The sequence below is a fragment of the Motacilla alba genome, chromosome 4 (assembly GCF_015832195.1).
Source record: "Motacilla alba alba isolate MOTALB_02 chromosome 4, Motacilla_alba_V1.0_pri, whole genome shotgun sequence".
Classification (NCBI taxonomy): Eukaryota; Metazoa; Chordata; class Aves; order Passeriformes; family Motacillidae; genus Motacilla; species Motacilla alba.
Genome location: NC_052019.1, coordinates 43055413 through 43067480, shown reverse-complemented (window position 1 = coordinate 43067480; position 12068 = coordinate 43055413). Strand labels below are relative to the sequence as shown.

Genomic DNA, 12068 nt, shown 5'->3' with positions numbered 1-12068 from the left:
TGAGTCATATTCCTGGCATTTTTCTGAGTCACTGCAGGATTTCCAATAGCTTTTTGAAGTGTGTTAGAAGTGGAGAGAGCATACACTTGGTAGTTTAACCACCAATCTATAAACCATATATTTTTATTGCATTTTTCTATTTGTTTATCCAAGAAACACTGCTCTCTGTAAACCACAGTTACAGCATCACTCCTGCAAAATCATGTTTCAGACTTTACTGTTGCCCAGGAGAGAATTCCACACTACATAAGCACAGCCTCCCTTCTCTGATCCCAAATGTATGACATGATTTCTCACCATGTACAGACAGTGTTTGCTCACACCTTCTCCTATAAAACCCCTGTCGGCCCAGAACAATGGCTCGTCTGTCTCCCAGCCTGTTTTCCCTACAAGTAATGACTATATATGCTTTCCCACCAGGCAGCAATAAATGCTAATTAGTACAGACAAGGAAAGCTCCTTGCAAGACTCCTCTAGAAAGATACTCCATGAAGATTCTACATTTACTTTAACTACATGATCTCTATAATTACCCATTTTCTAACCCATTTAAATATGTGCCATGTTGATTTTTGCATTATTCTATTTTCTTCAGTTCTGTCATGGGGATAGAGTCTTTCAGTGCACACAGCCATCTACTTCTGCACTATTATTTTTATCAGTCAAACCTGTAACTGCACGAGAAAAGAGGTCAAGGCAGTTTGAGGATCTCTTTTTCTGTAACCTAATGCTAAGTGGCATTAATTGCCGTGGCCTTCCTTTAACTGTTAGTTGACTCCTCCTGACGCAGTCCAGTGTTTTTTATCTGAGATAGTGTATCCTAAATACCCAGTCTTTCGGTTTACTCCATTTAAGCATTGATGCATTTTGGCCTCCTAACTGTCCTGTCCTGGATCTTCTCCTTGTGATCATACCTTTTGAAAATGCACTAATATTAAGCCAAAGGTTACTTTAGGGATAAAAAAATCAAACACAGATTATCTGGATCAACTCTAATAAGAAAAACCATAACTTCAGTAGTAAGCATGAGTTTCTGCTGAAATGTTCTATTACCACTGCATGCTGTATTTCCATCACATGAATTTTCTTCCAAAGTATTTTTTCTGCATCAGTGATAGTACAGTAATTCCTGTTGTTAATTTCCTGCTCTTTCTAGCATCCTTGAAAATAGTTTGCTTTTTTGTTGTAATGTTCTTTAACAATTTTTAACCAGTTTTCTGCAATTACTGGATCCCGGCTTAATTCACTGCTATCAAATCCATCTTTTTCAGTTCATAGCTGATGTTCATTTCTGCAGTTCTCTTTTTTTCTTATTTCATCCAATGTGCTCATATTTTAAGAAATCATCCTGTTAAAGCAGTAAGAACACAGAATCCTTATTTTGGGCTTTACATCTGTCAAGGGAATTATTTAGTCATGTTCATTTGCACAAACCAACCTTTAGGGTTTCTTTATTTTATTAATTCTTCAGCACCAGTAAGCATGAGGGCTGATACAGCATGCTTCCATCTTTCAGACACAATTTCTGGCTCTCCTAAAGTTTGGGGTAAATAGCCACACTAGATTTTGTAATTACTTTCAAAAAATTACTGAACAGTAATTGTTAAGTCATGCCACTGTGCTTAATTTGATATATTTAAGGGAACATTTTGCTTTTGGGAGTGTGGTATGTGCAAAGAAAGTATTTTTCATTTGTGTTTAGGTTGCCCTTTTCAATTAAAATAGACGTAAATTGCATTATGGGATCCTTCATTAGACAGTTTGTTGTAGAGAAGCCAACAGCAGCAGGGTGAGGCTGCCTATGGCTCTTAATTTTATTCTTACCCACAGTAGGATTAACAATCCCTTCAAGGATCTTCTGGGCATGCAATGACAAATGCTGAATACATTCAGCTTCCACATTATGAAGTGGATACCTTTTACATCTTAAACACATTACCCTCAGCAGCTGTCCTGTTGTTATCTATACCATTAAAACCAAGCTAAGTGCACACAATGCCAATCTAAAAGGAAAAAGTACTGTTTCCCCAAGGCCTTTTCTACACCCTTGGTTGGTCAGTCACCTCAAAAAAAAGAAAAACCTGTGGGCTGAGTAGCTGTGATGTTCTAACATGACTGAAATGCTCAGTACTGTCTTTTTGATTGCACATATTGTTTTGCTCCTCTAAGCCAGAATTAAATTATTGAAGCTTATTAAATTCCTGCCTGAGCTGGATCTAATTTAATAGGAAATATTTAAACCTAAAGCAAGTTAATTTTTTTTTTTTTTTTTTTTTTTTTTTTTTGTGGCTCAGCAATATAGTAGCTTGGAAAGAAAAACAAACTCTGTATTTGAAATCTGAGCCAGTAAAATGAACACTCCATTGCAAAAACTTGAAAACAATAGAAAGAATGCTAGAAGATAAGTGAGGAAAAAGAGATCCAGAGGGGTAAATGCAGCCTAAGTTAAGCTTTAAGGAAGACAAAGTAATGTTTCTGTCCAAATTCTTTAAAATCCATGTCACAAACGACTCCACAAGAATAGCAGAATTGCCAAGAGAACAAGGATATATGCCAGCGGTAACATGAGCAGCATTGCAATTTCAGATCAAGGTGACTTTTTTGAACTGGAGGAGTTTCTGTGTGGGAAAAGGCAACCCACACGTTTATCCAGTACAGCTTCCGATTCGTGCCCCAGAGCACCAAAGGCCACCCTGCAGCGTGGTCTGATGGCACAGGAGCACTTTTGCTGTGCCACAGCTCTGCCTGTGGCTCATTTCCCAAGGAATGCAGCAGAGCAGCCACCTCACCTTGCCTGTCACTGCTGACCACACTTTGAGCGTGTTGTCGTCGGAGCCGCTCACGATGCGGTTCCCGCAGAACTGCAGGCACGTGATCACGTGGTCATCATGGCCCTTGAGCACCTGCCAACCAAGAACACAAAAGCAACAGTCACAATTTAATGCAGCAGATTAGAGAAGCAGGAGAAACAAAGTGCTCTTCTGATTCATAAATTACAAAATGCTAGAGTTGCTTCAGTAATAATAAGGCCCCTTAATCCCGTGTGTCAAGTCTAATTTACCGCCAGCTGGGACCAAAGAAGGTGTTTCCCTCCTTCCATGGAGTGGTGCTGCATTGCTTAGCAGGCACACCACAGTTACTGCAAGCCTGAAAGTACCAGGAAAAAGCACTAACAAAAGTGGGCTGAATTAGTAACTGGACATGGCTCTATTCCTCTGCAGTTATTCCATCTCTTGATTTTTCAGTTGATTTTCAATTTGCTGTTACCTTTTGTTTCAATCTTGAATGAAAAGGATGGGCTGATTATTTGCTGAGTATTTGTATTTCAGTGGTCAAGGCTGACTACATCAATTTTTTTTCCCCTTATCAGCCAAGCATTGTATTTTGTTAAATGCCAGTCAGCACCAAAGTCAAAAACTGGAAAGCCATCAACTCAATTAAATGCAAACAAAAGCAACAATTCCATGTGCTGGGAATGTGGACTGGAATGCTGCTGTATAGATTTTCAGTGCTTGATTTTGGAAAAATTGTAATTCTGTGTATCTTACTGCAATACAGCAAAAAAAAAAAAAAATCCTAAGTAGAATACATAGGATGAAGAATTTTTTATTTAAGATATCCAAACATTTTTTTAAGATGTATGTTGAAATGAAATGGCATTTGGATAATGCCAGAGGCTGTAATTTTAATAATAATTCCAAGATAACTTGATGTGGCATATCAACGCAAGAAATACAGAACTGTTGCCAGAGATGTACAAAAGTCACGGCCAAATAAACAGCAGGATATAGCCATAGGTTTTCCAAGGGAATTCTTTTGTTCTTATTTTGTTATTTTTAATTAAGAAAATAGGTAAATTGCCTTAAAAGCTTAAAAAGCCATGAATATGGGTTTTCTTGACATTTCTGGCTGCTTGCTCATTATCAGGTTTGCTATTTTATTTACAAAAGGTTTGAAATATTGCTTCATGTCTTCATTTGGAAAGGATGTAATGATAAATATCAATGTCATTAAAATAATTTTAACATTTAGAAAACCCCACAAAAATCTTAACACAGAATGAAGTTATTGTCTTGTGCTGCTCAATTTAGAAGAATATATTTAAAAATAAAGCATGACTTGATCGCAGAACAGTTGTGGAGAATTTTTAGGTTGCAACATGACCCCAAAACATACATATCCACCTATATATGTTCAATAGATGTGTCTGTATGTTTAAATATAAGTATTTCAAATCAATTTTCCATGATTACCCGTCTCAAAGAGACTGCCATATTTATAAGAATTCCCAAAATTGTACAGGAGTTCTTAGAAGAGCAGCGAAAGGGTTCTGCAGTATGAAGCATGACACATGGCCAAAATGGTGGTCAGACTATAATTTAAAGCCAGGGCAAGCTAAAACACGAATTATTTTTTTCTGTAGCAATTCACTGCTTTTTGTGCATGGATAGTCTTGTTTGTCCAAAGGAAAGAACCCGAGCCACGAGCGGATGCGGCTTTGTTCACGGCCCCGTGCACAGAGCTCAGAACCTCACCTTGGGCGATTTCAGCTCTCCTCGCCGCCAGTTGGTATCAATCCTGTGCTGTCTGATATAGGCGCTTTTCCACGGACTGTGTATAAAGCCTGGTTTTATTACTTTCCTCCTCTTGATATGTAATGGTTCATCAATCCCTAAAATGGAATTTAAAAAAAAGGAGGGGGGGGAGGGGAAGACATGAGGCCACCCCACAGAAAACAGTTTCCCTCCCAAACCTTTACCATTAAAATATGACAGAAATGTAACAATCTCCTGCATGCCAACATTTGTGTGTCAGTGACACCACCCTGCTCCTCAGAGATTTATATTTTCTCTGTCCTTGTCAGTTCAGCATAATCATTACCATAATCACAACTGAAAATGCTCTAGTTCATCATTCCTTGCTGGCAACCTCCTAGCTCGGGTTTGGATCCCCCTTTCTGAGGCAATGCAGCAGAATTTTGCCTTTTACAAATGGGTACTGTCCAAAAACCTCCTTAACCACTTATACGCTTATTCTGGAACAGTTCAAGAAGTCAACCATTCTGTCTGTGGTTCTCCACTCTGGTCACCCATCTTCATTACCTTTAAGTTCACTGTGACTCCTGGTATTAGCGAGCTTTTAATTACTTTCTTGATCTGAAAGGCTGAGTGCTTTTGGCATTGTTCTCTCTTGGCTGGAATTTAAGTATAGCTATGCCCTTCCTGACTTGACACTTAAGCAGCAGAGCTTTGTTTTGCCCTTGCTACTACAGATACAGCTTTTTTTACAATTCTCTCACCCTGCTCTCTTTTCTATGCAGCTCTTCTCTCCACTGCATTTCATTACTGGCAGGAGTCTTGTGTCTTGCCAGTATGTAGATCTCACTCTTCTGCCTTTAGCTCTGTCTCTGCCTGCAATCTTGAATTAAGGACTCCTGTGTTAGTGAGCAGCTCACTGAGGCTAAGCAGGCTGCAATACTGGCCTGCTTGCCTGTGCCCTCCTGCCTGGATGTATTTATTCTTACTTGTGAGCTCACAAATGTAAGCTCATTCTCCTCTCAACTTTGTCATTTTCTTTTTTCTCACTCTGTCCTTTTAATGCATTTTCAATGAAATTTTTAAGAGGAGAATCTTTAGAGAAGATTTAGGAGGTCAGAGACCTGCTTTCCATCACAAAAGAAAACAAATTAGGTGCCCTCACAAATAGCCAGCTACAACTGACATTGTTTTGTTTTTCGAAGTTTTTGCATCAACCCCTCAGAAGTCCTTGTCTCTATAATCCAAGGCAGTCTGGACAAGATGAGACTGCTCTGGGATCACATGTATGTGTTCTTCTACCCCCACCTTTCCCCCTGGCCCAAACAGACTCCTTGTTCCTATAATTATCCTTAAAAATGAGAGCTTGCATTCTCCATGTGCACAAACACATGGCTACTTTCATGGGAGCCTTTTTTTGCCCATTCATATCAGTGCTGGAGCACCATATCTTCTTGAATGGGCGTGAGCAGGATAATATCCATGTGGCTAATGGACTGTGTGTCCCTCTCCAAGCAAACCTTTTAGCACCTTCTCCCACTACCGTGTGCCATCTCTGCCTCAATTACCCTACAAGTGATGTGAAATTACAGCAGCCCTTCTACCAACCACTGAAACAGTTTTTCCTCCACGCTACAACTGCCAGGCTATACTCCTATCCTTTTTACACCTCAGCTGTTATTTCTTTTGGTTGCATTTTGAATAAACACAATCCTCAAAAAGCAATCCCAGCCGTATTCTAAAAACATGCAACTAGCATACTTTATAAACAAGATATTCAAGCCTAAACTCTGGCACTCTGAGGATTATTTCTATTTCCTGCTTTCAACAGAGATACGTACCATGTAGCTTAAAGCATAACTAGCACTAAATCTAAAGTCACATGAATTGCTTTCGTAAAACTTTAAGCTAATTATGTAAATGAACTGCACTTTTTATGATGGCAACACTTGGACCATTACATCCATCATTTTGCTCAGCCTTACCCTCCTCTTTGCATTTCTCTCTCCAGAGAAGATTATCTTCAGCCAGAATTCTCCAGTAACGACATGTCTGGGCTGCCTGCAGAAGGTCCCTGGGTTCCAGGAATGACAGCACATACAGTGCCAGCTGTAAAAAATAAGAAGAAAGTGTATTTTCTGCACTGCTTCTGAAGAGAAAAGTGAAATAACTCCATTTACTATCACACATCAGGGGCTGAAATACAGAAAATTGGAACCATAAATTATTAAACAATCTCTGAAACTTAACAGACTCCAGTTTATTCCTGTGGGCATGTGGAAATATAACAATCATCGTAAGTAACTAAATCCTTACAGATCATATCACAAAATGATTCTTGCATTTGCAAGGAAATAGGTGTCAGCTGAAATAATTACTACTTTTTTTTTAAAAATGAAAGCCACATTACTTTGAATCATTAGAAAAATTATTACCGAAGTAATTATGTCTATGTTATTTTAGCTAACAATTGCAACAAAAGTTCTTTTGAGAGTTGAACTAAAAAGTACAGCGTTCACCATGTGAGCAAATAGGGATGTACAGTGTGATGAGTTACACCACTCAGAAAGCCCAAATACAGAACAAGTAAATGCTACATTCCCCAGAGCTCAAACCACTCTGCAGCCGTAGGAAAGGCAGTGCAGGTATCGCTCATTTTCTGATGAGAATTCAAACACACTCCTGGGTGGAGTTACAAGGAGCTTTATGGATTGGGATGTAGTAGGATCAAGACATGTAACTTTAGTACAGCTTGTTACCAAAACCACAGGGCAAATCCTAATGAGCACCAGAAAGTAAATGGAAGATGATCTTTTTTCCATGTGACAAAACTAAAGTTTATTGGGAAAAATTCAGACGTTCTCTGACTGAGCTAAGCCATATAGTGATCACAATAAAGCCCTCAAAATCTCCACATCTCCATGAAGCCTTAAACAGAGGCATATAAATCACAATCCAAAACACAAAGAGTGTATCATTAAGGGTGTGATGACCAAGTACAGCTTTTCTACTTGACAGCAACAATGCAACTCCCTAATCACGGAAAATAAGTGTAAGAAAGTCACAGGAAATGCACAGAGTCCCTAAAAACTCTGCTGAAAGAACAATATTGATAAGCAATAATGCAGAGAACTACTAACATGCTCACAGTGGGGACTTTCTCAGTAATTAACAGGATGCAGAAGCTGTCAAGGAAATCAGATCACCCACTTTTACTTCTGCTTGCTATGTACTTTCAATTTAATTTTCAGCTGAAGTTATGAGATTAGATACATAGATAGATAGACAGAGAGACAGAAAGATATAAACAGAATCTGTCCTTCAAAGCAGCAAATACTGAAATTTACTGAGGAAGTCATAACTGCAGGCTGTTGACCACAGAAGATTTTTCACTTTATTTTGTGAGAAACATTTAGTAACCTAGACAAGCCAGTGACTGAGCAGGAAATAAAAATTCAGCACATCACAACTACTTGCATTTTGGTTGCACACACACCTTGTTTGCAAGTCATCACCTGCAGCTCATGGGGAGCACACAGCACTCTACATTAGAGGGACCTGTGCCTTAAATGATGTGTTAGATCCTGTAGGCACCCCAGGCCACAAACCTGAAGAACCTTCTCTCCTTATTCAGGGAGTCAGCATTTGGGATCTCGTGTAAGGCTCTCTATTACAGGAGCAACAACTGTACTGGTCCTTTTAGACATTCTGGCTTCATTCTGGCATATGAAATTACTGAAGAGGTGCTGTTTCCTAACACACATCACACAGACCTGCATGTGACAAAACTCAAACATGACACGGACCCTTTCCATTTTTGCCGAATGCTCCTCAGTTGACAGCAGTTTGTTGAAATATTACTTAAAAATTACCATCTATACAAACACGGACATTTGCTAAGCTGGTGTTAATTAAACCTATAACCCAACTGATTCTAAACCAGGATAAATATGGGTAACATTTATTTTAGACTACATTTATCTAAATAGTCATTAATGGTCAACACGGCCCACAGCTGACTTTAGGATTAGCAGTGGATAAAAGATGACATCCCTTCGTCTCAGCTCAAGGATCTAGTTATAAGAAAATTCATGTAGCAAAGATCTGACCTTTGACTGAACTGGATTTAGGACTACTCTCTGTTGAAGTGTTAATAACACCCAATAGTAAGCAGTTCCTTGCCTTTTTCTTCACTTACACACACAGAACCAACAACAGTTCTATGACTGATTACAGCAGAACTCTTTATCTATTGGTTTCTCGACCCGATTTTCATAAATAAGTAATTTGAATAATTATTTCTAAAGTCTCAGCAAGAAAACAAGAGTATTTACTTCATGTTAACTGTTCGACTGTTGTTTTCTTGGGAGGAAAACAAACATTTCCACGGTTATTTGGCATTTATGCTACTGCCTTTGCATTGCAGACAATGGTTTTGATGCAAAGCCCTCCTGTCCACATCATTTTCCTGTTCTGGTTTGCTAATACCATCAGTGCACTGCATCCAACGGCACTGGAGCTAAGCACAGATGTTAACACGGAGCGACAGCCCAAGGGAGCGTGTTTTCACAGGATGCTGCCTTTGCCAGGGAAGCCTCCTCATGGAATTACTGACCCCAACAACTCACTCGTGCCCCCACAGCTCAGAGCATCACCCCCCACTGCAGCCAGCACTCAGCAGCTGGGGACAGCCCTGCTGAGGAGATCGGGGTGAGGGAACAGCAGAGGAGATGGTGGAGTCAGTTCCATGGCTTTTTTAACTCGGGTAATTTTGGTGACAGTGACTCGGGGTTAGGAAGCAGAAATTATTCAAGCCAACTTCACTGGTGAAGTCAGCCTGTCATGAAGCTACACATTACAATATTCTGGTTTCAAGAGGCAGGAATCCCACCAGAAATAAACAAATTAAACATTAGTAGTTTACAGGGGAGTGAAGAAACCCAAGTGAGGAAGTTTTACTGCTAAGTACTGTATTTCTCCTGTGAAGACATTGTGAAAACTGAAATTATCACAAGATCTTTAGTTACAGTGTAACTAGATCACTGGTTGTACTTCAATGAGTATTGCCATGAAATCACACAAAGAGAACTGATCTCTGAGTTACTGTTATCAATTGGTTAAATTTCCAGACTGAATGGATGCAGAAGTGGCAAGGTATCTTCTGTCTCTTCAAAATATAAAGTCTTGTTGCCTTCCTCTGCCTCTGATGCTTTGGACAGCTTCTCCAGAAATATGGCAACCATGGGAGGTGCTGCTGAACTCTTCTCCTCCCCCAGTGTCCTTTCCACTCTCTGAGAAGGCTGCTGCAGGAACTACTTCTCTAAATACTAATCTCATGTCCTGTGTACTAAGTTAATACTTGCTGCATAAATTGATTCCAGCCCTTACAAATGCCAGCCAGCAAGGGAAGGCTGTGACACTTCCAGACTTGTGAGGATATGATAGTGTAGTAAAGGAAAGAAGGGTTTTGTACATGCAAGTATTCAAAAATAGGATATATGCCAGAAAATAGTGTCAAAGAACAGAGACACGAAACAGTCTTGAGGTAATAAAACTATGTCAAACATAGCAACCAAATACAAACACCAGAATAACTTAAAAGAACTTGCTTTGCAAAGTGTTAGGAATTGACACTTAACTCCCTAAAACAAATCAAAGTGAAAAGTAATATTTATAAGACAACTAAAATACATTCATTCAGTAACTGCAGCAAACCGGGTGTATAACCTTGCATATCCACCCTCATGTTCTAGTTGTGATGACATCACAAATTACTCTTGTGTGGACAGCACTTAGTTACACACACCAAAATCTAAATCTCAGTTTCTCTTTAACTGGATACAACGTGATCTGATTTTCAGTGAAGGATTTACTGTGAGATGTCTGCTTAATTACAGTTTAGCTTGATCCTCAGTAAGAAGTGCTTTTCTGGGTTTACTTTTTGCATATTTGGTAGAGATTTTATTGTTCCATTTGTCTAAAATAAATTCAAAAATAACAATAACAAAACACTCACCACTTACAGCATTAAAAATAATGCTTACACTCAGAGAATAATGTGCAGAGAGGTCTTACATCCAGAGGAAATCTTTGTGTGTTTGTGCCCTAACAGAATTAGTTCCCCAAAATAAGCACAATTGGCCAAATTAAGATACAGAGATATTTTTAGAGCTATTGGGATTTTGTTTAAAGGGGTCATCTGCATTTCCAAGTATTTAAATGCTATCAAGAAACAGAGATATGTCAACCTGAAATGATAGTAGACATGCTATGGCAGCGTTCCAAACAGTGAACCTCTACCATGAGTTTACATTGCTGCGTTGGCAAAATGAGCACAAAAGTTTTGTAAAGATGGCAGCCAAGGCATTTCAGAATGCAATATTACTCCATAATTCTCACCTCTTTTGGGAGCAAGGAAATGAAGTCTCTTTGAAACTGGGGCTCTATCACTTGCATCATGTGTTTTACTTGTGTTGGTTCACAACTATCAATGAGTTCATCTAAAGCAAGTAACTTCTCTGGTCCGCTCCAGCTCTGCAAGGGAAGAAGAAGAAAGAAAGAGCGAGCTTAGTTAAACAAACTGGTTTGGTTTATACCAATAAGTGCCACTGCTGTGCCAACAAGGCAAATTAAGTTTCCTCATCGAACTACATACAAGCATATAGAAAGCCAGGAGATAAATGCTCGTGCTAATGACACAAAAATGAGGAGTTAATCAACACAAAATATTCAAAATTACTACACTAATTCATAAGCTAAGAAAGGATTTGTTATACGCACATACAGATTGGCAATTAAATAGATAATAATATTTAGTAATAATAATTGAATTAATTAAGCTTCTTTTGAAGTTGATGAAATCTACACACATGCTACAGACAATGGAGGGGTTGCAATAGAATGAACATCCTTTTTCCATTGTGCATTCAAGTGAGATGATAGCTTTTAACCTTCATCTGGTAGACCAAAATCTTGAAATAAGAGGAAAGGAAAGTAAAAAACTTTCTTGAAAAGTACATTAGCTTGCTCTCTGGTTATTACTACAGTGTGTCCCTAAGTGACAATGTTGTAATTTCAGAATCTTGGCTATAAACCAATGCATATTTTGTAAGTATCAACTTACACTTGAATAAACAGGGAATTTTGATTGGTAATTTTCTTACTCCACATTTTTACTAATGGGCGCTATAAAATTTGAAGATTTTAATAAGGCACTCAATTGGGAGCATAGCAGATGAGAAGCATCATTTGTAGGAAAAAAAATTTGTAACTTAATATACTGAGGATCTAAAAATCATGTCTTAAACTCATTTGTGCTCATCAAAGAGCTTTGATTCGTTATATGAAAACAATTAAAAGAAAAAAAATACAGAAAAAAACAACAACTACTGCTAGTTGATCTAGCAACAGAATTAGAGCACAAATAAAGCCTTAGAGAGAAAATGAGACATCACAGTTTTTGAGAGCAGATTCACATTCCTATTCTCAAATGTCTTCTAGAGTGACATTTACAAGTAAATTAGCACATACAAA

General features: G+C 38.6%; 1 protein-coding gene across 4 annotated transcripts in view; it reads right to left on the bottom strand.

Moving 5' to 3' along the window:
• FBXW7 (F-box and WD repeat domain containing 7) overlaps positions 1-12068 on the bottom strand; it is a 176071-nt gene that overhangs the window by 9145 nt on the left and 154858 nt on the right. For all 4 annotated transcript variants that reach the window (XR_005256878.1, XM_038136409.1, XM_038136411.1 and 1 more), the window contains 4 exons: positions 10935-11069; positions 6521-6644; positions 4536-4672; positions 2790-2903 (listed from right to left, as the gene is read on the bottom strand). Coding sequence is in view for 3 of the 4 variants with exons in the window: in XM_038136409.1 (XP_037992337.1) it covers positions 2790-2903; positions 4536-4672; positions 6521-6644; positions 10935-11069 (510 nt within the window). In the remaining variant the exon portion in view is untranslated. The remainder of the gene's footprint in view (positions 1-2789; positions 2904-4535; positions 4673-6520; positions 6645-10934; positions 11070-12068) is intronic.